Genomic DNA, 25685 nt, shown 5'->3' on the forward strand with positions numbered 1-25685 from the left:
ACAGATTTATCCATGACAATCAATCTTTTGAGGTGAAACTAGAAATATCATGTACTTAACGGTTTTTATTGTAAATGCTGCCAACCGGTAACACTCAAACCAGCATGAAAGACAATTTAAAATCGTCTAACTTCACGAAGTTCAAAAAATACAAGACAATAGCTCAACTTTGGTTTATTGAGCTGACTGTTCCAATATTCGGCGCACACTCTAACCTCTGTTCCCAAACTTAAATTTTGAGTTACATGTATTTTACATATTTTATTTACAGAGGGCCAGATTTATATTCAAAAGGTGACCCGTCAAAACTGTGCTAGTAACAAGTACACTTCGAAGATAAAACTAGAACATGAAGTCAGAGAAAATTAAAAATTATGTCAAACTTCTTTGCAACAAGATAAAAATGCTGTTTTACGTGAAGTGGAACCAGATGAGGCATATCAGTGCTACCAAAAATACAAACTTTTCGTCGAAGGCCTTTCCATCTTCCAATAAATTTGACAGGTGTATTACTTCACGTAAAGAACTTATCATACAATCTATTTTGACATGGAAAGTAATGCCAGGAGGATTAATCTCTGTAAATCATTTTTACTGTAGATCTCATGTATTCTCTGGACATGTGAGGGCAGCATTCATTAGAATGAAAACACTCCCTCTTTAGTTAAAAAGTCAATAAAATGGTTGATGTAAACAGAACAGCACCATCTAGGGGCACCACCTTAGCTGAATGTCCCAACTAATGACTCCTACCAAGTAACGGAAACTGGACTGTCCGGTTCCTTGACTCTGAATAACCTGTCAGTACTGGAGGACTTGGTGAAAGCATACATATTACATCATGGCTACATTTACTGTTAGACAAGCACATTATGTAGAAATAAACTTACAACTTGCCTATCCTAACCCAAATAAAAATTTATCACCAGCTTTTACAGCCCAGTTACTGTGCACCTGCTTTCTTGAAGCACAATAAAGTGTCATTGGTTAAATTCAAAGTCTTAGATGTTACAGCATCTGGGAAGTTTTCTACAAACCCAATAATGAATGCAACGAAAATACTTTTTCTTGTCGCATAATGTGAACTGTATCCAGGATCCTTTGCAAGAGCTGAAAAGGGCTGGAATTATCATCATGAGGAAAGTTTTGAAGCAAACGAGGTGGAAGTACATGTACGTTCTAGATCAGACAGAAGGTTTAAATTTCTCAAGGATGAATATGATTATGTTACATGTAATTTGACAATATCTCAGTGTCTCTGGCTGTCCTCGAATCTGAAGATTTCCAAAGTCCACCGTCTTGCTCGGATCCTGGTCACGCTTCCACCCTATTCCTGAACCTGGTGAAAGCTGACAGCTGTCACCAACATCTCCAGGCTGATGGGTCTGTTTATCTATGCTTTGGTCGGCACCACGGGCTGGGTCACGATAGAAGTGCCCGGTTTGGGTTGGCCGGCCTTCTGCCTCATGTGCTCTGCCATGCCCGGAAGACGAGAGAAGTAATTCCGTGCCAAGGTGTGCTTGGTATTGACCTTGTGGCAGAAAACTCGACCGTAGCCCTGCATGAAAAAAAGACAAAAGGTACAAGCAACTCCAAAAACGTGATTGGAATAATGAATTTGACTAATTGTGTACTTGTCAGTTGCCACAGAGTGAATACTTCTTGAAGTCTTTGACCAGTATTCAAGAGTCACATCATCATCAAAAAACACCTTGGTGCACGACATCGGACTGAATGACTAATGCAGACTCCTGGCAGACTTCAGTCTATGACTGTACCTAACTTCCACATTAATTTCACAATACCGATTCAATAAAGTAATGAATGCATCAATCTACGCCCCCGTCAACTTCAGTCCCTCCCTCCACCGTGATTTGATTAACCTCAGTGCCTACCTTCTCCAATTCCTCAATCTGTACATGCGTGGTGGCTTCATCCTTGGTGAGAAGGATGCAGTTCCATGGCGACCACTCCTCATCCTTGTCCCAACGCACCAGCACCAGGTCGTACAGGTCGTTCCAGGCACTGAGCGCGCTCTGTGAGCTCCAGATGTTCTCCACCAGGTATCTCAGGTCACCCTCCTGGGGAGGATCAAACCAGACTCAATGTAGGTGAAATCTTGGAAGGATGTTAGGATACTTTTCAAACTGTTTTTTTTTCCCATAGAAGTCAAGAGCGCATTCACTGTATTCTGACAGCAGTGCTGCCTAAAAAAATAGTACTGCCAAACTGCCAATGATTTTTTATTTGCCAGAGGGTAACCTAACATGTGATGCAGTCTGGTATCTTAAACTTCAGAAGTCTGACAAAAATATAAACTGAAAGTACATGTATTACCTGACAAACTACAAATTTTTCAAGCAAAAAGCTCTTGAAGAATTTGTTTAGAACAAAGTGTCTGTGAGAACAGCAATTCCAACGAACCCTTTTCAGATGGTACACAGATTCGTTTTCCTACCTGCATGAGGAAAGCGATGCGCGAGCCATCCTGCATGGCCTCCTCCGACTTGCGCAGCGCCCTGAGTAGGTAGCGGTAGTGGCTGTAATCCTGGCGGGCCCGGGCGTCGTTGTCCAGCTTCTGGCAGCGCCGGCAGCGACCCACCATGCGGGAGTTGGAGGCCAGCTGGAACTCGGTGGACGGCAGGTAGCTGTTGCAGCTAGGGCAGAAGTAGATGTTCTTGCGGAGGCTGGACGGATCCTGGGGGACCTGCAGTGGAAAAAGAGAGACAGGTGAAATAAGACTTGGACAGAATCAAGATTAGCTCGTTAGAGGTCTATAGGGAAAAGCATACTTTTTGCCTAGTCAACAAGACATATTCGTTGACAGTGAAGTACTTCTGACAGTGACGGGTATAAAAAAGAGATAATGAAAAATTAGGAAGTCATTAAAAATGCAACATGACTCCTGGGCTTACATTTCTTTCGAAACTTTCAGTCCAAAAAATCACAGATGTCTAAAAACACGACTTCCTGAAATACAAGACAGGTCCTGTGTTCTGCCTCAGAAAGACTTTGAAATTTTTTCTTTACTCAAACAGAGGCTGAGGGCAACTTAGCATTTAATGTTTTTAACATCAAGTGACAAGGGGCACATCATACCAAAAAAAAAAGTTTCCACAAGCAGCCCGTTTCCTCAATACCTGAACTTATTTGTCAGTCATCAAAGACACAAAGGAGTGAAGTAAAGAATTTTTACTTGCTAGATCTGATTTTTCTCCAGAGAGCTTTATTGAAATACACAACTGCAAGTGGTCAGGATATTAATAAGATTTTGTTTGTCACAAGACTCTAAAGCTCTGAGGTTGGGCACGACTTACTTTGAGCAGCCTGGCAGCTTCTGCATTGAACGTGGGCGTCTTGATGTACTGTAGGAAGAGAGTGGCGATCCGTTTACGCAGACCTTCAAGATTACTCTCCTTGACTCCTCGCATCAAGAGGTCAGCCTCCCGATCAATCAACTCTATGATCTCCTGGGTCAGTTTGCAGTCATGCTCCTGCATAAACAGTTACAAAAGTGGCAAGAGTAAAAGATGAATGCACAATTCTGCTCCTATGACACTCTTTCTTTGGGGAGGGTTTATGTCTTTAGTTGTGTTCGTTTGAAAATTGCAGCAGTGAGCTGTGTTCAACCAAAGGAGCTGAGACACTTTCTGGAATATTCAGATGTCATGAGTCGGACGAGCACAGATGACGGTTAAATATAGCATCTTTGAATGTCTGGAGGATGCTGTGCTCTTCACAATATGCTCTGATATGAAGACTCGATTTTGAGAGGTATCGTGCCTCGTTAAAACAGGCTTTTTTCAGCTGTGTTTACCTTCACGGTGTGTTTGAGCGTCAGTAGAACATCTAGTCTTTCATCTTGCGTCAAGTACTTCATGTTGAGACTTTTGTAGATATCACGTAGTTCGCGTGCCCTAATGGTGTAGGCTGTGTCCATCTCTGTGAACTTGCCGTCAGCTGAACGCCACTTCTTGGGTGCTGCCGCCTGTCAGAATTCAATTTCATTAATGGCCATTAACATTGTTACTGTAAGCACCCCTGTTTGTGAATACCTTCAATTGTGGACCTATTTGTCATCCTACCATTCATACTTCTCGGGGTCATTCCATGAGGTTGGAGCACAATTTGTGACGGTGCCCTTGTTACATGGGTAACTTGTACCACTTGTCATGACCCGTAGAATAGGTCATTTGCTCCGTAAAAGCATGGAGGAAGAAACACACATATCTCTGTATTCAGCCTTGCAAGATGTATAATTTGGAATCCACATGCAGGGAAGTAGCTGTTCATTTTTACGGAACCCATGTAACAAAGGACATTGTCACAAATTGTAGCCCAACCTCATGGAATGACCCCTCTCCAAAGAGCTCCAATAGGATTTGCACACCACTTTCCTGCTGCAGAGGCTCTTGTTTTAAAACATAGCAACATCCAGTCTTTGTATACCGAGTATGAATTTGAAAAAAGAAGCAGTCTTGAAGCAGTGTATAGGCATCCTTGATGTAAACATGAGTTTTTGGCATTAATAGTTGGAGGGTTTACCTTATCCAGGAAGTTTTGTATGGCCTGCTGTTTGTTCACGGTGTCAGCTTCCAGCTTGTGTCTACCGATGGATGCAATCAGCTGTGTCTCTTGATCCAACAGGTGGCAGAGCGCGGCCTTGCGCTTGGCTCCTGTGAGGGTGGCGTTGATCTGATCCAGCTCCTCTTTACGCCATTCTGGTAGATACAGAAGAAAGGAGTTAGCAAATCTCAAAACACTGATGACCAAGCAAAACGTCACAGCCATTGCGGGACGCACTACTAGTTGGCAACAAGTTGTAAATGCTAATCTTTTTATCGGTTAATTCGTTCTGCAATTAACTTTACACGGATGGGCAGATGTTATCATGGAAAGTCGTTCACATAATTCGCCCAGAGCACACCACCTGACGTGTCAATGCACCCTACTTGTTACTACTGTTTTCTCTCCTGACGTTTGTTGCCATCCTTCCGTGTCGGCAGGCCCAACAGGAGATGAGAAACAACAAAAAATAAAAGCAAAGCCTACAACGTCACAGTTTATTTGAACAGCTTGCAACTTGATTGGACCTTAAGATTAGCTCATGATGACATCTTAATCTGCAGAAGTTTAACCTTGCTAATTTTCTGAGTCTAAGTCGAGATCATCAGAAGACCACACACGAGATGGCACATAAGACCATTCGCGAGGGCGCACACAAGTAACAGGATGAGGAATGACAAAGGAATGCTTTTGTTGAAGTTCACTGACATAACATGCAATTTGAATTCAGACTGGAAGTCTTGGGCTGGTCTTGTGAAGGTCTTAAGAGCTCTTGACGACACTGCTTACTTTCCAGAGCGTGGTAGAGCAAGTCAAAGTCTTCTTTGCTGCGAGGGTTCATGCGTTTCTCAAACTCCCGCCGGATGCGATCCTCCTTCTCCTTGACCTTACGGATGGCCTCTTGCCTCTCCCACTCCAACCGCTTGGCCAGGTCCACCCGTAGCTTGGCCACGTGCCGTTTGGCCTGCCAGCGACGGAAGTAGGACTGCAGGATGATGACCTGTAGGCAGTAAGATAAAGAGACACAATTGAAATTGGAGCTTTTAGGAATTTTTGCAGATTCAGGATTGCGGTCATATGCGTCAAACATCATTACATAAATTACAAACCAAGAATGTCAACTAAGTTTTGTCCAATCTCACGATAGTTCAATTACACTGTTTGTCAAGACTTTCCTCCTCACAAGAAAAAGGCAACATCTCACCTTTTTCAGTCGGATGGCATGATACTCCTCGGCGGTCTGGTACCTACCGGGCACCACCAGCTTATCGGTCATGTTTGAGACATAGCACCCGATCATGGTCATCTGGGTGGCCGTGTTGATCATGGTTTGTTGGCGTATGTTCTTCTGCTTGACCGTCTGGGTGTCGCGACAGAACTTCTCAATGCCGTTATCCTTGCGTGTCTTGGGCCGGGTCTGGGCCGAGGCATTGTGGTATTCTGTCCCCGTGTTGCGATGGCGGAATCCACCTAGGAATGGCTTATGCCGCATGGAACGCTCGATCTCAACGACAATGTCTTCCTGCACACCATCTGTGAGAAAAATAATCAACTTCTAAAATGAGCTGCAAATATCTCAAAGGCAAATTCAAAACGTCAGAATCTCACCACAGTCATCAAAGGTTGTCCTATCCCTCTTAAAATGTGAAAAATTGACATAAATTTTTTAAAACCTGTACTAGACTAACAAACCAACCATCCGAGGTGAAAGTCAAGATTGGGTGCAATTTTATAGAGAAAACCTTGCAAGCATTCCGGAAAAGAAAAAAAATGAACTCTAACAAAATAGGATAAAGAAAAATCATAATGAAAAAAATATTGAGGGCTCTTTGTGTTTGTATGCGTTTGTATTAAAATCTATTTTAGGAAATGATCAATTCTTCTATCTTCTTGACGCCTAAAGTTGTTGTAAAAACTAATTTAGAGATTTCGTTGTACATGAACTTGTACACACCTCTTTGAACTTTAACCGTAATGACGTCGGGCATGATGTATGAGGGCTTTGGTTTGAGGGCTTTCAGGGGATTATTCTCTGGGTCAGCCGACGAGATCTCCATCTGGACAGCACCATTCGGTCCAACGCCAAGATCATGAAGGGTCAATTCATCCTTGACATTTGACCCTAAAAATGGAAAAGAGGGGGTTTTGTCAGTTGGATATAAACAAAACCTTGTTTAGTATGTGCCAACAGAGGCAATGACTGTTGTGTGTACAGCCAACAAAATGCTATTTTCATGATTTTTTAATTCTTTAGAATGAATACATGTATTCCTTGCACATTTGGTTGAGATTTTGGGCACCAAATTTAACCCAAAAATCCTACCGATGCAACAACTGATGACATCAAGACTGCTTTACTTTTGTTTTGGGCATGAAGCAAAAACCAACCATTGAGTAATAGAGATTGACATATGTTTAGAGCAAATATGTACATTTTGGACACATACGTACCGTCATACATGAAGACCAGATGGTCCGCCAGCATGCGTAGCTCACTGGCAAAGTGAGCGCGTAGCTGCTGCATAGTCTGACTCAGAGCGCACGCCATTGTAGTCACCTGCCCGCTAGGCATCAACACAAATTTCACTGGAAAAACACAGAACAAAAAGATATGTGGATAAAGCACTGAAAACTGAATGTAACAACATCCTGAAAAACAAAACTTGGCTATTGGGCGCATTATTCCATGTGTCGGGGTTAATGGCTTCTGGCTAGCACCCCCCGAACAGAGATATTGACAAATGGGAAGAGCCACCAACATAGGGCTGGGTAGCTTAGTTGGTAGAGCACTGGTACGGTATTCCAGAGGCCGCTGCTCCAGCCAATTTCTTTGTGCGTCTTTCTAATCATTCCTAAGCACCTAGTCAGTTTCCCTATACGATTTCTTTCACAAAACTAAGTTGCTAGACAAGCCTGATTACAGCAGTTAATGAATAGTTTGAAGGTTTTGACAAGTTACCTGTTGCCGTAGCATTGAGAGGATCGGGCATGGGTGAGGCAGCGTGAGGGTCAACTTCGTGTTGCTCATCTGTCTGCTCAGTCTCCATGCCAACCGTTTCCCGCTCCACTTGGGATGCGGTCCTCTCAGCATCTCTTGATTCATCTTGCCCTGGTTCTTGCTGCACATCAACCGCCTCCTCAAAAGCCTCCTGTGGTTTCTCCTTCTCCGAACTTGCTTCTTTACTTTCCTCCTGGGCTGAGACGACGGCTGTCTCTCCTGCGGTCTCACCCTCCTTATCCTCCTCCTGACCTTTGACCTCTTGGTTTTGCCTTTCGTCCTCTTGATCCTGTCCAGCCACTGCGACATCCTGATCTTGACCTGCTACCTCCTTATCGGTGGCCAGATCTTGTCCCTCTGTCTCAAGTTCTGCCCTGGAAGCTTCTTGGTCCTGGTCAGCAACAGCTTGGTCTTGACCCTTGACCTCTTCCTCCTCACCTCCAACCTCCTGTTCACCCATTGTCTCATTCTGTGTTGTTTCTTCCTCTGGTTGTTTCACCTCCTGTGGGGCTGGAGCTGGTTGTTCAGTGGATGCGTCATCTCCAATTTCAGGAGGTTTATCCTGACTAACTGGTTCACCTTCCTGTGCTGTCTCATTTTCTGCTGTTGTTTCTACGTCTGCAGCACTCCCTGGCTCTTGGGCTGCACTCTCTGTGACTTCACTGGGTTCGTCTGTTTGTTGTTCCTTATCCACCTCTGTCGGCTCTGTTGGTACCTGGCTGTTATCGTCTGCCATGATTGGTAAGCCACCAAGTTCCGTTTCTGGGTAGGTATGGACATGCAAAAATGAGCGAGGGCACTGCCACTGTTTATTGGGAACTCATTTTCTTAAATAGGAAATTGTGATTTAAATTTGTCTTTTCCATAGGCTCTAGCTCCTCTATTTAACATGTTTAATTTCAAATTTCAATTTCAAGCAAAGCCAGCATTTCATTCATTGAAATAAGGCACGAATAAGAACAAACATTTTAGGGAAATGTAGAAATGTAAATTTTAAGCTTTTTAGTCAAAATCCACACTCATTTTTGTGTACAAAAAATTATTTTGCTCTCCATTACAAGTACAAAAACATATCAAAATACCTCAAAATATCCCTGATTTAAATCAGTATTTCTTTGCTTTGCAGAGTCCGATGGAATTCAAACTTAGGCTATATAAAAATGTCTCTTAATATGACATCCTCTTCAAGATCACTTCAAAAAGTACAAAGAAAAAATAGTTGAAAAATATGTGAGCCTCTTTTCCCGAAAATCGATTTGAAATAGTTAAGGCCAAACACAAACTATTAGGCCTACTTCCAGAACTGGTGTACGCCTATGACGCTTTTACAAACTTTACACAGCTCTGGTGGTACAGTCGTTTCATCGTGTTCACTCTTATATGCCTACATGTACTTTTGTAAGAATGTTGGACATGTCGTACCCGAGACAATTCGTACCTGGGACAACTCGTAAATCAATTGAGAAAGAAAACGAAACATGGAAAAGCATTCCACGTAGGCCTAATTTCGCTCTCTTTTAATAATTAAACATTTGTCGCTCTAAAAAGAGCCACCTGTTTTGTGTAGGCCAATTAATTGCAGACATTTAATCAATCTCTTTGGGGAATATGCGGCTCTGAAAAGAGAAGTTTAGTTTATTCAGGACACAGGTCCGGTCAGGTACTTGAAGGCCACCAGAAACCTTGGTGCTCAAACGGCTGGATTACACCCCAAGGGTCAGCGAGAGCATACTCTCGCTAGAGGGGGAATATACTCCTGTACCCGAGTGTAATGCGCACGCATCCTAGTCGTGTTAACAGGAGTAGGCTAACTGCACAAACGCACCCTCTATGTTTCGATCTCCCCAACCTCATTTAGCCTCAGCAGATCACATTTTTTCCAGGTGCGAAGTGTCCCAGGTACAACATGTCCTGGGTATGACATGCCCTGGGTATGAGATGTCTCGGGTACGAGTTGTCCCAGTTGTGAAATTTTGGGTACGAGATGTCCTGGACACGAGTTGTCTCGGGTAGGCCTAGTACGAGATGTCCCGATAGTAGGCCTAAATGTACTTGACTTGAGCATGTTGAGTTGCACCGGTCAATCTAACTTGGATTGGAATCGTAATTCAACGGATTTTCCCGATTGTGACTTCGTTAAAACATACCTGTCTGAAGGTTATGCCACTGAGAACACAACACAAAAACTTTTTCCCAGATGTTCCTTTGAGAAAATCACAAAATTGTTCACGTTAGTTAAGAGAAGACAGATCTTGTCCGCCAATGCAATGCACCACTAGCACTGCTGTGCTGCTGCATGCATTATTATGGTGACGTCACGTTGCTTAGCGCTCGCGTTATGATGATGACCTTCATTCTCTGGCCTTTGACCTCATTCACGGGAGTTACCGAACATAACTTGTGCCCTGTTCGGTAAAGTTCGGAATTCACCCTGGCGACGAGATAAATGATTGAAAAGTCGGGCTGAATGAGTTGGAGAATTCAGATAGTTTGAAAATCTTTTCTTTTATTGCAGTTTCAGCCATGAATCGAAAGTAGTGCTACAGAATCTACAAGGGAGATCCCTTTACTTGATCACACGTAGAAAAGGTAAGTGACATCTCGCCAGTACAAATTTGTCGGTCATTGTGTAGTGGGTTTAAGTTCAGAATTTGGGGTTCATGGAAGTCGCCATTTTGTAAACAATCTTGTTTTGCCGAGGCCGATGTGATACGTGAACAACAATGAACTATTAATGTTACCCAAGTTTATCATCGGGCTTGTTCGTCCAAACATCAATGATACAGATGCTTGCCTTGCTTTATTACTTTTGTATATGCATGCTATAGTGTTAATGATGAATAGAATTAGGTTGACACATAGACAATGACAGACTAGTCTGTCAGTGTCTGTCATTGCATGGATGATGGAGGTTTCCTACCTCCATGGTGTGTCAGAACTCAGGCCTCAGGGTGGACTACCATGTAGTATAAAGATTGCAAGATGAGAAGTTTTAGGTGTTGAAGGATTTCATTTCCCCCAAATAGGCCTAAGTACACGTACCTTCTGACCTTAAAGCTACCCAACAATGTGTACGTGTAATTTTACTGACTTAGGCTAGGCTATGTCCACAAGTCTGCATTTTCTTTAATGTAATGGTTTCCCATAGGATTTATAAAGTGCCTTTCCTTCGAGATCATGACGCTATTGTAACTTTATTTCTCACAAGAATAGTCTCTCTACTTAGAATTGATCGTATTTCATGTTGGACTGCTCCCATATGAGAATACTAACGTTAATAGTCCTAAATCTAAAGTACCCTTTTAAACTGTAAACATGTTATAACTGTACAAATGTATAAAGATTGTAAGATGAGAAGTTTTAGGTGTTGAAGTCACCCTGAAAGCATGCATGTAGCCTCTGCAAGACTATCTTGGCGAGGGCCTACTAGTAGGACCTAATAGTCATGTAAAATTACTTATCTTGTGGTTCTTGATGCCATTTTTTGCTAGCCAGTACTTTAGGATAACTCCCATTGTCCCATTCAGTAGTTTTTCCTATGAAAGAATAGACTGCATTTGTGTGTGGTCATCTTGAATCGAAAGTGAGGTTAACTTGATTTTTGGAACCTCACAGTAAAAGTAACAAAATCAGAGTTAATTTCAAATTAATGCCAGTTTTACATTTTGAATAATTCAAAATTTGTGATGAAATATATTTAAATGTGTTGAGTCACATTTAAGAAAAACAAATTAAAAGTGAGGATTGGAAGCCCAAACAGTCTGGCATCACCTAATTTAACAGATTACATTTAAAATTCAGGGAACACAATCACAATGGCTTCCTGGGAAAGGTCACTTTTTGTGTTTTGTACATGTACCTGTTGCCACCTCTTCATCAAGAGGTAACTTTTGTAAGTTCTGTAGTTTGACAGTGTCCAGGTCTTTACAAAAGTGTTTCTGTATGTTGTCAACTGTACTGTTTTGGATACCAGCTTCAGAAGCCTAGTCATACAAATACATGTAATGCACATATGTGCATTGGTAAGAGTGGTTTTGAGATGCTGAATGGGCCATTCCACTTGGCTTTGGTTTGTCATAAAGCTCATGGAATTTGAACGTAAAGTCAATCCAGGAAATTATCCTTTGTGTTGCAAAAATCTGTTGAATCATTCATCAGTTTTTTATTTATCAATGCAAACCACCTGATGAATCAACTGTCCTGATGTATACATGTAACATTTACAAGCACGTACATGCAGACCCTTCGCCCTAATTCGTGATTTGTATTTCAGATGGCAGCTCGTGTCAATGGCCACCAAGCGGGATCCAGGGGAACCCAGAATGGCACCAAGCCCCTTGCCAATGGTGTGCCCCGCCTGCCCCCAATTAACACCCCAGCCAGTGTGCTGTCCTCCAGCAACAAAGACTACAGCCAGAGCAAGCTGATGAAGCACCGGCGAGCCAAAGAGATGCAAGGCCTGTTGACAGACATCCTGTACAAGAATGCTAAGGAGGTGGAGCTGGACATTGGAGACAGCAACCGAAAGAGGCCACCCACGGCGCAGAATCCATCTTACCCGACATCTGTAAGGAGACTTCCATTCCCTTCTCCTTGAGATTTCTCAATTTGTTTTTCAACTTTGGTTTTGCAACTGAGATTAGGGACTACTGGTAATTTCATAGGGTTTCTAAGCTTGTCACTTGTACGTGCTAAACCTGAAAAGGTCGGAACTAGTCACAACTCAAATATATAACATTGAACATGTGGTTTGGTGTAATATTTTCATGGCTTACCAAAGGTTTAGTGCTAAGTAGCTTTGCAAATTTTGCTTAATAGGCTGTTTATCAAAGCAGAATTTTGCCAAATGGTATTTTAAAATGTGCTTTGTGTTTCTGCATGTTTGCATGTTGGATATTTGTTCAGTGACCACATTTGTTGAATTTGTTGGTTTCTCAGTTTCTAATTACCTTCATTCCTATTATAAAAACGGAAGATTTTTTTGGATTTGTGAAATGTTTTACGTTTTGCCAGTTTCAAGTTCTGTTGTCTAACATATGTTTTGTTCTTGCTGTTTTCCTCCCATCCCCACTTTTTGACATTATACCTTGATTTCAACCTCTGCCACTTTACTCAATTCTTCCAAATGCCAAACCCATCACTAACGCCAACTCAAATCCAACTCCTTTTCGTCTCAAACTTCCAACTTTGTACATCTCCCCTGTAATTCTCCATTTTGGTGTCAATTCCATCCCTCCCCGTTATTATCACTCACTAACATACAGATGATGAGCAAGGATCGTATGCACAGGGTAAGTTGAAATAAAGGCTTCCCCATCTACAAGCTAGCCATCGCCCAGGTTTCATAGTGGAAAATGAAATGTATAATTTTTGAGAGAGCTAAGACACTCTGCGTTTACAGGAAAGAGCCATCTTTACCAAAATTGCAGTGATCTAAATTGATGCAATGATTACAAATTTGTTCGAAATAAATTTAAGGCTGTTATTGCAAGAAAACATTTGATGTGTTAACTTAACCTTACTGCTCGCCCATGCCCCCATTAAAGACACCTCCAAGATAACATCACAAATCATCAGGTTAATTTGTGAAATTTGCAAACCTCCTCACTTATATGAAAAAAGCATTCCACGTTAATTGCTTGTTTAGACTGTATTTTGTGTTTGTTTGCTTTGTGTATATTAACAATGGCTGTTATGAACCTCTGTGCCCGCAGCAAAATTATCTCTTCATGAAGCAGTGCGTGGAGAGTAGTCCGGTGACCACCATGGAGCCGCACTGGTTCCAGGACATACTGAGTCTGATCCCAGACCACCTCACCCAGAATCCCAAGATGCAGGAGTTCATCGAGGAGCTCTTCCAAGAAGTGAAGGAGAATTGGACCAGTAGTATGAAGAAGTCTATGGGTATGCCGGTTCCTTTGTTGTTAGAGGGATGTGCTTGTTCCAAGTACCGTTTGCATTTCATAAAGTTTCCTCAATGTTGGCTATGAAACACTCCAAAAAGAATTTGATGGGTAATGCCTGCAAATGCACCAAGCTGTATGCTAAGTTTTGAAACACAGTAACCACTAATTATCTCAGCATATTCTGTCTCCTGCTATTTATGCAGTAAAAGTCTCATTTTGTCGTTAATGATGGTCTAATTCTTGTGAACGGGATTGTGATTGACAGGATTACCACTCTTCTCGTTGGCATAAATGGATTAGAGCCTGTGCCATAACAACTTGAAAGATATTCTTAGAAGTTCCTTGACACTTTTTATTTCTCCAGTTCAACACGTGCTCATCAAACCAGACATCAAAGGCTTGGAAAATATCAACATTGGCGAACTGCCAGAGGAACCAGTGTGAGTCATCTCTTCCCAAATCCAGTTGACTGAATCCCTTTTTAGTCCTGCTGGTTTTCCGTCCCAATTTGTTCTTGAGTTTGTCTCCAATGGAAAAAGCCATTTTCATTCAAATTGTGTATTTGTTAGGATCCGTAGGTCTCTGTTGCATCGATAACAATTACGGTATTTTGAACAGTAACTGTGACATTGTGTCTGATTAGACTGTAGCGACCAATCTCTGTTGACCTTTAAATAGTGCATGTGCCTTGCACCAAGTTGGAATTTTACCTACCACCTTGACTCTTCTTTTTCAGCAAGGAGGTGCTAGTTATGAATATAGACCCTATTACAAGGCTTCCCTTTATTAGAGAAGTTCAGAAAACCATCAAGGAATGGTCATTTTGTACAGCAGCTTGCACACTACTTCTGATTGGTCTACATAAGTACAATGTGCGGATTTGTGATTTACATAAAGGAGCCATGACGTAATCTTTTTATTGTAAAGACAAGTGTTTTATTGATATTTCAGAGGGCTGGACTACTCCAGACCATGGCATGAGAGCTTTGTGGAAGCTCGGGAGCTCATGACCAGGTCCTTGCACATCACACATCCATCCATGCAGACGGTGCTACGACTTTGCCAGAACAGCCTGGGCCGACTGATCTTGGTGGACCTCAGCAACCTGAGGTCCCAAGGACCAGTGGAATGCGAACACCTCAAGGTAATGTCATATCTGAAGTAAGCCTCACTGAAAATCTCCCTTTGAATAAGGGTCAGCTCTTTTCGGAAAACCAGTTATTCAAAGATGCATATTATCAAGGTTTGGTGGAATCCAGATGCTGTTGTGCTTGATTGTTTTGTCGATGATTCTGCCAGCATCCAAACATCAGACCATCTGATGTTTATGTACATTTCAGGTTGCTTTAGTCCGCAAGCAGTTTGCAGAGGTCTTTTTTTACATATCTGAGTACCAGTAAGATAAAGTATTCTAATGTTTGATCTCCTTCAGGTGCTTTAGACAGGATGTATCCTCCAAAGTGGGTGATATTGCATGTTTCACCTACGTTTGACGTCTCATACAGACCCTCCCTTAAAACAGTGTTTGCTTCCTTTTTTTGAGCTTCTCTTACGACTGTTATTTCTTCCCAACAGAATAACGTCATCTTAGAGTGTGAGAAGATGGAGGAGAAGCAGATGCACAGTTGGTGGCCAGAGGTCCTCAACGTCTTCGTTGACAGGAAGAACTTTGCCGACGTCCACCCAGAGGAACTAGAGTCGTTCTACAACTGCACATCCACTCTCATATCAAACCAGGTCTGTACTCACCCACAAGGCTGTTAACCTGCAGCAACCCCTTCTCCTCGGAAAAAAAATTGGGGTTTTGGTCATTGATCAACATGCCATAGTGTGCATCTTTTACCTTTACCAAAGAGGGCCTGTACTCGATGGAAGGAAAGTATTTGCCTCCTGGTCAGTCCATTGTTCAATTCTGTTCTTGGTGATAAGTGCCTGTGCTTAGTCTGTAAGGGAAAAATGAGAAACAATGTCTTGTCATCTGTGATCTAGTTGTTTACACTTAACCCCAATCACCCCAACTCCATCAAAATCCATACCACTGATTTATGTGGTTTGGATGGACTAGGTTGAGGTCTAAGGTGACCACTTGTTGATAGGGTATGATGGACTTAGTCCAGGAGGCCTGAAGCAGTCCTGAGGCATTCAGTGCATTTTGGCTGACATCAAGGAAATCCATCAACACAGATCTTCGCTTCAGTGGTGGACTTTACCACAAGCAATGTGGACTGCACAGGCAGTGTTGAATTTGGATGGAATTTGTCCAGTGCCTAGTAAAAGACGCAAGGGAATTTCAAAGGGCTTCTCCATAAAACGACAATGATTGTATTGTCATTTATGATGGCAGACTGTGAAATGTGAGCAGTTTATAGAATAGTCCAGGCTAAAATAGCAACACACTCATGATGTATCATTATCCCCCACCCCACTCATCGTATAGTTGAAAGATCTCATAGTCCGGTCCATCGATGCCTGGGTGGACCTCTTTGACCCAGCCGACAAGTCCCGCCTCCCCATCTTCAAGATGGAGCTGACCTACGACAACGACAAGATGGAGTTCTACCCCTACTACTCGGACCTGGAGGACTGCCTTTTGTTTGTAATCGGCCAGCTGACCAAGACCATGCAGGGTGTGCCCACCGTCCAATCCTGGCTCTCCGGCACTAACGATCTCAGCAACATTGACGTGGCCATTGCCGATCACATCGTGGCCGAAGCCAAGAGGAAACTGAAAGAGGCCTGTAAGCTGAACTTTGAGGGGCCAACAGAGCATCTTCAGTCCTACCGTGAGTTTCACAAAACAATCTTCTGTCCTATTCATATAAAGAAATCATTAGGAAACCTTATGAATTAGATTAGCCCAGGAGAAAGTCTGGTCCATGACAGGGTTCCTTCAAGTCACCATATAACCTATCAACAAGTTTTAAATGAGGTGCCATCAAAATTCCTCCTTAGAAGTTTTTACATTTTGCAAGGTATTCCCTGTAAGCTGAGAGTTTTAAAAGATGTTACTGCAGAATCAGTACTGAATAAAACCAAATGTTTTTGTTTTCTCTTTTTTGTTTCAGTGGACAGATATGAGTACTTATGCAATGGTGAGGCACTGAGTAAAGTCCAAGCTTTCATGGCCGAAGACCACACATTTGATGAGTACTGCAAGGTAATGAAAACGGATATCAGTGGATCAGTCAGGAGCTGGGAATCAAAGAATACAATTGGTCGACTCTCCAGTTTGAACTTGTATCATTGAATGTGGAAGACAACAGCATTGAGAAGGATGGGAATGTTCTTCCTGTATGCGCTGTGAACAATTTTCATCAAAGAGTATTCAGTCTTGTGAGTCACATAATGAGTTACTCGTCTTGCTCTGCATGGGTCATCTTTAATTCTCAGCATCCTGTGAGCGTAATTTTGAATAGGTTTGGTTTGAATGCTGGTTTAGTAGATTTCAAGTGATTTTGATTTTGAAATTTGAGTAAGAATGAAGGAAATTCATTGCATTGTGGGGTGTGAAATAGAGGAATGCCCACTTGTTGTTCTTTGTAGTTGATTGAGGAGTTCCGCAGCAAAGCCAGGGAGATTATCCTCCAGGATAGCATTGTACACTTTGACATGGTGCGTCTTGACTGTGAGGATCTCAAACGTGGACTAGCTGAAAAGTCTAGGAGCTTTGCTGACATGCTGCTGGACAGAATGGCCTCTGACCACAGGAAGGAAAATGAAAGGTTAGCGGTTAAGACCTGCAATTGGATACGTGCTCAGTAGCCGGAGAGTTTATGGTGAAATTGCCTAGATGATATATGTGGGGATTTTGCTAGTGCACTGCTTTGGTATAGGTTTGGTTTAAATGCTGGTTTAGTGGATTTCAACTTCACTAGCCAATGCTGGCAGGCATTCCAAATCACTGCCTGGCACTTGGGGTGCAAATGAAGTGAGCTAGCCCACTCAGATTTTGGCATTATGTGGTCAGTGTGAACTTGAAAAGACTCAGAAAATATTTAGAATTCTTTCTTTCTGTTTCTTCCTGTTTGATTAACCCTAACCCTCCTCAATCCTCCAACAGGTGAAGGATTGAGGAGGGTTAGGGTTAAAAAAAAAATCAGTAAAAATATGTCATATACATATGTGTGGCAGTTGGCCTGCAGGTAGGCACTGTTTATATTTGCAGCTGATAGTACACCGTCTAGCCCTGAAACAGTCGGTGCTACAATTTCTCCAGCTACAACCCCGATTACTTATTTCATAAAAACTGATACTGTTTTTTTCCATAACAGCATTTGCAATGAGTTTGAGACCATCAAGGAACGGGCCCTCAAGGTCCCGGAGGACTCGGGCGAGATGATGGACATGATTGCCTACATCGAGAAGGCACGTGTAGAGGGCATCAAGGCGCTGAACGAGCGCATCGGCGTCAGCAAGCAGAGGATGAACTACCTCCTGGATGTCTATTTCTTCAGTCAGGAGCACATCGATCTCAATTGCACGGTCCTGCTCTGGCCCAAGAACATCCAGCCTGTGTTTGACGAGAACGACGAGGTGGGTGGAGAGTTGAATCAATTTTCCAGCACATCTTGTGTGTGTACATGTGTAGCTCATTATTTCAAAGCGCTGCTCTTGGAATAAACCTCTTAAAAATTATTTGTAATTATAGAATTGCCTTAAGCAAGTGTTGTATTAGAGTATTCAATTTGCTTCCTCTGTTCCTTTGGTTTTACCCAATGTTACTGCAGTAACATTTTTGACTAACATCAGGCGGCACTGTAATCACCGATGGGTGAAGTGAGTAACGTGCCTCGTGTCTGGTTGGTCCTCTGTCCACTAAACACTGTGTGAAGCAGGAGAGTTGGTACTTCATTCTAAGTACCAGTATTCCAAATAATGTATTGGTTTGTTCTCACTGACTGTCAAAGGAGAAAAGTTTGTCCTCACAAACACATTGTCTTGTGTACTCAGACTCATCCTTTTGGGGGTTTTGTCCAATCTTGTAGCTTGTGGAAGCCTCAAAGAGGAAGGGTGAGCGTGAGTTACTGGAGAAACGAGAGAAGGTCATGGTGGAGCTGGAGAAGATCCGCAAGCGGGCGGCTGAGTTTGCAGAGTACGGCGAGCTGGACATGATGGTGCAGTACGTCAACGATGTGCGGGCCGTGCAGAAGCGCATCGCCGAGGCAACAGAGACCATTGGCTTCATCAATAAGGTTAGTGTGGTTTGTCAAAGCACAGGGATTCGGTCAATGTCATCTCTTGACAAAACTTTCACTGGTACTTGGCAAGATGATCAAACTTTGTTGTTTGGAGCACTCCATATCCATACAAAAGCATGGGAAGTTTTCAGCAGTTCACATGCGCCAGGCAAAATTCCACCGTGGAAAAGATAATGGAGTACATTTCAAACATTTCATATAGTATCCATTTCCTCTCAATAAAGTGAAATATGAAATACAATACTTTACATGGAATTTCTTCATTTAGTAAACTTGTGCTAAAAATTCCTGTGCATATCTCAGACGTTTTGTACTAAACTGAAACTCGGAAGAGAAGAAAATCAATTTGAGTTCTCAAGCTTTGAGTTACAACTGTGCCAGACAATTTCTCAATTTTGTACCTGATGGTTTATCTGGGATTCCCTGATGAATATGCGCTGTCTGCAGTTGCTATGGTTACATTTCTTAATTGTTTTATAGGAGGAGAAGCTTTTCAAATGGGACGCCACCACATACCCAGAGGTTGAAGAAATCACAGTGGCCATTGAGCCATACATGAAGCTCTTCAGTCTGGTGGTCAAATGGCAGAGAGCCGAGAAAAAGTGAGTCCTGAAGCTCCATGCAGGAGTTTTCATGGGTACCAGTAGGGACAGAGAGGGCTATTGCAGTATATCAACCAGGTAGTTTCTGCAATGGCGGCACCGATAGTTGTTTACTCCCAAAGGAGCTGAGATCGTTCATAGGAATGGTTCAGTAAAACTTAGGCAGTTATTTTGAGCCTCCTGCTGACGCATTGTGGTTTAACTTCAGGGAAAGTTACAGGGATTGACTGTTGTCCTGTGATCTGTGGTAACAGATGGATGGATGGTGCCTTCATGGAGCTGGACTCTGAGTCCATCGGCAACGAGGCGGACGAGTACTGGAGAGACATCTACAAGATTACCAAGACCTTCCTCGCCCAGAAGAAGAAACGGGATGCCGAGAAAGCCAAGGCAGCCCCGCCCAAGAAGAAGAGGATCGGTGCGGAGGAAGGGGAGGAGCCAGCTGAGAAGAAGGAGGAGGAAGAGGAGGGCGGGGCTGGCCTCAAGGTGTGCAACACAGTGCAGGCACAGATCAAGGAATTTCAGGTAACTGATTGAACTGTTGGAACCAAATGAAGATACTACAAACGTTAACTTCAAATTGGACAGTCAAGTGTGTCTCTAACAGAACTTGTCATTTAATCGAACCCTATAATGTGACCCTAGGTATGAAGCCTGAATTAGATATGGAGATTACTCTTACTTTGCAAAATCTCCTTTACACTTCTTCATGCTCGCAAATTGCACTGAGGATGGGTGATATATTTTCGTTAGAATGTGCACAAACCGTTATGGCATATTCAGTAGCATACCCATGTGTTGGCGCATGACATAGATACCCTTAGGGTGTCCACTGTAGCAAGGTGTAAAAAAAAATGAATTGCTTATGAATAAAAACAACATATTCATTAGGTCTAAAATTCAGTTTCCCCTTTCATAGTATATGCCAAGGATCAATGTTTGTTATCTTTAGAATTCAAAATGCACCTGAGCCATTTTGTTTTGGGGTGTCCTGGGCACAAAAGGAATTAGTGACCAAGAAAAAAGAAGGCAAAATAATTGTGCTGATCTTTTCTGATTGGCATGGTGAATAAATCTTTGTCATTGCCCACAGGAATACATCCCCACCATCGCCATCATGTGCAACCCAGGCATCCGGACCCGTCACTGGAGCCAGATGTCAGACATCGCTGGCTTTGACCTGACGCCTGACTCGGGAACAACCCTGCGTAAAGTGCTCAAGCTGAACCTAGATCCGTATATGGAGAAGTTTGACTCCATCAGTGCAGCAGCCTCCAAGGTACAAAGCCTTTTCTGTAGAAATTTTCACCATCTCCTATAGAGTACCCAAGTGTGACGTCACTGTGAACCAGAAAGTGCAGCACAAACGAATGGAGTAGGCACGCGTGTTGGTTCACGCGCTGGTCCTCGCGCTAATGCCTTTTACACACTAATTGTGTGTGTGACGTATTTACTTCAGTACTCTATGCTATATTCTGCTTTAACTGTAGTGGCCGGGAGGACATAGAAGGGGGGTCTTATAAAGACTATAACTGATGATTACAAGCTGTTTTCATCTTGGTACATGGGGTGAACTCCGGAAAGGGGATATTCCAAGTAGATTGTGTCAATTTTTTTTTTTTTTTAGTTTTTTGGACACATCCGTAACTGACTGCATTAGACGCTAACACTAAACTCATCCTCTGCTCTGCCTTAAACACGGGCAACAAATACCTAGAGAACAAATTCCCATAACCTTGAGAAGTTTTTGTTTAAATAGCCTCCATCTTCGAGGCCAGTGACTGCTCTGGACTGGCTTTCTCTTTCTCAAAAAAGCGATTTCCCAAGGCCACAATAATTTTGAAACTGCTTTGAATTCCCCAGGAATACTCCCTGGAGAAGGCCATGAATAAGATGGTGGAAGAATGGGACCAGGTCCAGTTCAATCTGACCACGTACCGAGACACAGGTGTCAAGATCCTGGCCTCCGTGGATGACATACAGACCATGCTGGATGACCAGATTGTCAAGACTCAGACCATGCGTGGCTCGCCGTTCATCAAGCCTTTCGATAAAGAAATCAGGGTAAGTTTAGAAAGAGCTGACATTTTGGGCTGAGAGTATACAATATGTTGTATTTATGAGGAATTTAGTATCAGTGAGCTATAACATGTTGACGTCCTGTTGATCGGGAAAAAAGGTTACAGTCTCATAGAGATGGGATCTTTAGGATATTTCTTGCCTGGCTGCAAACTTGAAACTGAGGCTGCATTATGATGTGCATTGTGGTCTGTGCTTTCTGACAGCTAGTTTGACAGTCTTCATAACTTGTTTGGAATCAGTCTAAAACAAACAACCCTGTGCCCAGTTGTGCAGAAGTCATGGGTTCCAATCTTGTCGTAGCCATCTTGTAAAAGCTTCATCAAGTTCCGTCTCTCAGAAAGGATATGGACAAGAAGTGCTTTCTCACAAATATTAGTAGAGTAAAACCTGATACTAACTGCAAAGAGGAGCTCATAAAAGCTCGTAACAGATTGTATTTTATCGAAGACTTCTCCATCATTTGCATTGCAGGAATGGGAAGAGAAGCTTCTACGTGTCCAGGAGACCATCGACGAGTGGCTGAAGGTGCAATCACAGTGGCTGTACCTGGAGCCCATCTTCAGTTCGGAGGACATCATGCAACAGATGCCTGAGGAAGGCCGGCTGTTCCAGATCGTAGATCGTAACTGGAAGGACATCATGAAGCACACTGTCAAGGATCCTAAGGTATGGCTTCTTGATCGCTGGGAGGGGAGGGAATGGGGTCAGAGGCCGTTCACTTGGAAGAGGACAGAGGTTAGGTCAGGGCCACGATGCCAAGATTGATGCGTGATACAGTGCGTGAAGAATTTCTGTTATTTGATTGGAAAGTCGTTCATCGTATGTCATTGAATGATTTGTCTGAAATGCGCGACAGGGCTGACTGCAAAAACAGCCAAAAGTTCTGTTCCACTGGTGAACGGATGGTCTGTTGCAGGGTCCCAAGAAATTTCTGCAGACGCGATGCAGGGATGTATTCCAGCAAGGATTTGTTTAGCAATTATCTTGAAATGTAGTGAGTTGTTCAGGAATTATTCAGGCATTGTGTAAAACAAATATTTAACAAGTCACCTTTGTGCCATGGAAGGAATAGTTTGAGGTGACTGTTCCATTTGTGTCTCCCTGAATGGAACATTCCGTTAGTCGTCTTGTGAAGTCATCGTCAGCACTGCTTTTAATAGCATTTAAAATTTGCAATGCGACACCCAAAATGGTCTGAAGTCATCCAGGTTTGGATTTGCAGGAAAATGTACAGGGATTGGCCAACAGTTAGCATTCAGTTCGAAAATCCACTGGCTGAACATCTAGTCATAATAGTTTTGATCCAGGGGTTTTTTTTTTTGGAAGCGGAGGCCATTCTTTGTGTTAGTATCCTGACAGACCAGGGATGAATTTGGTAGATGGGACGGGGTATTGAGAGAAGATTTCCATGAGGAATGGTCTACCTGTTGCAGGTTCTGGCAGCTACCTCATTGACTGGCATCTTAGAGAAGCTAATTGACAGCAACAAGAATCTGGACAACATCCTGAAGGGTCTGAACGCCTACTTGGAGAAGAAAAGGCTCTTTTTCCCAAGGTAAGTTGCTCTCCCTCAAAGATCTCCTCTTTCGCAGTTCAGCCGATGCGCCAAGGTTCTAAACACTTCGCATTTGTGTAAGAGAATGGAATGGTCTTTCCAGGGTATTACCTTGGGTTGTCATACCTCTGTGAGAACACAACTCCTTTGTCATCTCTTTGTTTGCTGGTGTGTGTTTGGTTTGAGTTATTTTCATTTAATTTCATTTATCACAAGGAAAATCAGGGAATAACATTATGCACTTTTTCAAATATTAGCAAAGCAGATACTATTGAGCAAGCAAGCAAAATATTGAATTAAGTCTAGACAGTACAATTGACAAAATCAGGATGAAAAGGACAATAAAATAGCCTGTGGTGGCACCTCTTAGGGAATGCCAACACCGACAGGGAAATTTTGTTCCATCCATATTTGCAACAAGTTTGCAGGAACATTAACCACATGCTGCCGGGTGCTTTTAAAAATGCAGTGCACATATATGGGCGATTTTCCAGATTTTTATTTTTCAAAATTCTTCAAAAATTCATCATTTCATTTAATGGACGTTTACACCCACATGAGTGACTGTTTGGTTTCTACTCCATGCTGACAGGTGACGTTCATTGACTCCTGAATTATATATTTCAGTTAGGCCTGCCATCTTTTAAAGAGAGCCGAGAATTGTGAGGTGTTGCGTAATTTCCTTTGTCCCCAGTGAATGCGAGTGGTATCTTTTCAAACACGTCTGAATTAGCATGCAGCAGTGCTGTGTTGCTCATCAATGGGGCCCTGGAGCACTTTTGTCCGTGGTGCTGATCTGTGGGCACGCTATGCCCAAAACAGTGGTATACTGTTTGAAAACAGTGATGCATTACCTTCGAAAAATGCAAGCCGAAAAATGATGGCAATTCCCAGTAGCAGGTCTTTTGTTCTGAGTACAGTCTTTTGTTACACGGACCAGCTCTTTTGTCCCATTTCGGGCACCCTGACTCTGTGTATAAACCCATGGTGCTCGTAACGGGGTTCCCTGGCAGCAAGTGGTTAAGTGCTTTACTGTTTCATTCAAAACTACAACCTGCATGCTTATTCATAAGTTCAAATATTTAAATAAGTGTTGAAACTTTACAGAGTTTTGTAACCATTACAGAGAAATGTTGACAACTACATGAATGGCCCTCTTGACTGTATTTTGTGTCATATTTCCGTTTGAAAGGTGTAGAATACTGACTCAGGTTACTGAATGCCGATTCTGAATGATTACTTCATTGATTTGATTCTTGATTATTCATTTAAATATGTGCCAAGTTAATTGAAAATGAAAATGCACATGTACAGGTTTTTGCAACCTTTTAACAAATTTAACTTATATTAATTATTAATATTATGTACATGTATTACTAGCTAGGTTCACATTTGAATGGCTTTTTTGATTTAACATTATTGAAAGGATACATGAAAGTGTATCTACAGTTCACCGTCAAAGTCTTGCATAGTCTTTGCTTAATCTCGCAATCAGACTTCATCACTGCAAGAGTTCCTTCTTTACAAGTTTTGGCTGTAGAATCACGGCTGTCATTGGCTCAGAATTCGAGGATCGGTGAACCCATTTTTTTGGTACAGTATTTACTTCAACTTGTCAACAACATGAGAACAAAGCGTGCAGTGCTTGTCGAAGCTCCCTGTTTCTCCAGTAATAAATCACCACATTCAGCCAGTTGTTGGCATACACAATGCATTGTGTGACGTTGTACACACCGCTGTGTGGCTGAACAACTCCCTGCGATAGCAGCAACAACAACATTACATGTGGTGTCCAGCAGATGCACAGGGCACCGGCAATAATGAAGACGGTCGTGGCCGACTTGGTGCTGATTCGTCTTTGGGCATTTGGCACGAGGTGTGTGTCGCCGATGGTGATTTGAGCCGCAATGCGCCTTGCTTGACGTCGAGCATTTTTCAGAATGCTGGCGTACAACATCAGGATGACCATGAGGGGAATCACCAACAGACCGATGTAAATATACAAACAAAAGTCACAAGAAGGCACGCACTGGCTTTCTTGGAGACTCGCTCTCCTAAAAATGCCAAGTATAATGACATAAATGATTACAGTTGATGCCGTCGTGAATGCAATTGTGAGCCTGGATGTTCGAGGTGTCACTAATGTTGGATAACGCAGCGGACGGACAATAGCAATGAAGCGATCGATTGTTAAGAAGAGGAGAGAGAGGGTGTTCAGAGTGTTGAATGTCGGGTACAGAATTCCCAACAGAGTACACAGGAAATCTCCCAGGATCCATTTGCCCGAGACGTTTGTGGTCCAGAGTGGAATGCCGCAGAAAAGCCCAATGCAGAGGTCGGATGCGGTGAGTGAAGCCATGAACATCTTGGTTGTTTCTTGCAAATTGCTTGTCCGGCGTAGGGCAAGAATACACAATGGATTCAGCACGGCAGTCAGGGCGATGTTCAGCACCAGAACTACATTGGCAAAAACACTGAGGGTCTCTTGAGGCATCGATGCTTCCGTGGTCTTATCCAGTAGTTCATTAAGTCCTGTTCCATTCATAGTTGGTTGACATAAGTTGAGAACTGTTATAGAACACAAAGGAATGCTGTCATCAACCACTACTTTGTAACTTCCTGAAATCCACTCCGCTTTTCAGTATCCGTCATTATATTTGCTGACCACGTTGTTGCTGTTGCCTGTCGACCGCACCAAACCATGGCAGAAACCAAACCTGACTACAAGTAGATTGTGAGACGTCACAGGACCGAGCACATGATGTCAGTTACGTGTAG

General features: G+C 42.7%; 2 protein-coding genes across 4 annotated transcripts in view; one reads left to right on the forward strand and one right to left on the reverse strand.

Annotated features, from left to right (window-relative positions):
• Positions 1-45: 45 nt before the first annotated feature.
• On the reverse strand, positions 46-9867 carry LOC147799285 (IQ motif and ubiquitin-like domain-containing protein). The gene is made up of 12 exons (XM_087135288.1): positions 9712-9867; positions 7526-8326; positions 7018-7152; positions 6521-6688; positions 5771-6099; positions 5356-5566; positions 4546-4721; positions 3818-3988; positions 3318-3494; positions 2459-2707; positions 1896-2081; positions 46-1558 (listed from the first exon to the last, which is right to left on the reverse strand). The coding sequence occupies exons 2-12, from the start codon at positions 8298-8300 to the stop codon at positions 1394-1396; spliced, it is 2742 nt and encodes a 913-aa protein (XP_086991414.1). The 5' UTR covers positions 8301-8326; positions 9712-9867; the 3' UTR covers positions 46-1393.
• A 123-nt stretch (positions 9868-9990) lies between these two features.
• LOC110986432 (dynein axonemal heavy chain 12-like) overlaps positions 9991-25685 on the forward strand; it is a 48711-nt gene continuing 33016 nt past the window's right edge. For 2 of the 3 annotated variants that reach the window (XM_087135284.1, XM_087135285.1), the window contains exons 1-18: positions 9991-10153; positions 11838-12131; positions 12829-12855; positions 13279-13468; positions 13835-13910; positions 14422-14614; positions 15046-15207; positions 15908-16253; positions 16536-16627; positions 17014-17192; positions 17742-18003; positions 18456-18662; positions 19149-19270; positions 19525-19795; positions 20364-20549; positions 21134-21334; positions 21824-22018; positions 22786-22907. In XM_087135284.1, coding sequence (XP_086991410.1) covers positions 11838-12131; positions 12829-12855; positions 13279-13468; positions 13835-13910; positions 14422-14614; positions 15046-15207; positions 15908-16253; positions 16536-16627; positions 17014-17192; positions 17742-18003; positions 18456-18662; positions 19149-19270; positions 19525-19795; positions 20364-20549; positions 21134-21334; positions 21824-22018; positions 22786-22907 — 3125 coding nt within the window. In that variant the 5' untranslated portion in view covers positions 9991-10153. The remainder of the gene's footprint in view (positions 10154-11837; positions 12132-12828; positions 12856-13278; positions 13469-13834; positions 13911-14421; positions 14615-15045; positions 15208-15907; positions 16254-16535; positions 16628-17013; positions 17193-17741; positions 18004-18455; positions 18663-19148; positions 19271-19524; positions 19796-20363; positions 20550-21133; positions 21335-21823; positions 22019-22785; positions 22908-25685) is intronic. The other variant, XM_087135286.1, reaches the window with a different exon arrangement.

The sequence above is a fragment of the Acanthaster planci genome, linkage group LG04, assembly GCF_054643075.1.
Source record: "Acanthaster planci isolate LZ-2023a linkage group LG04, COTS_SCS, whole genome shotgun sequence".
In the NCBI taxonomy this organism is placed as follows: domain Eukaryota; kingdom Metazoa; phylum Echinodermata; class Asteroidea; order Valvatida; family Acanthasteridae; genus Acanthaster; species Acanthaster planci.

What these genes read in the sequence shown, in the direction of transcription:
- LOC147799285 (XM_087135288.1), bottom strand. Translation starts at nt 8,300, where the DNA reads ATGGCAGACGATAACAGCCAGGTACCAACAGAGCCGACAGAGGTGGAT. An exon ending in TACAAAACTTCCTGGATAAG is followed by an intron (nt 3,989 to 4,545) that starts GTAAACCCTCCA and finishes GAATTCTGACAG; the next exon opens with GCGGCAGCACCCAAGAAGTG. An exon ending in GCATCGCTTTCCTCATGCAG is followed by an intron (nt 2,082 to 2,458) that starts GTAGGAAAACGA and finishes GATCCTCCCCAG; the next exon opens with GAGGGTGACCTGAGATACCT.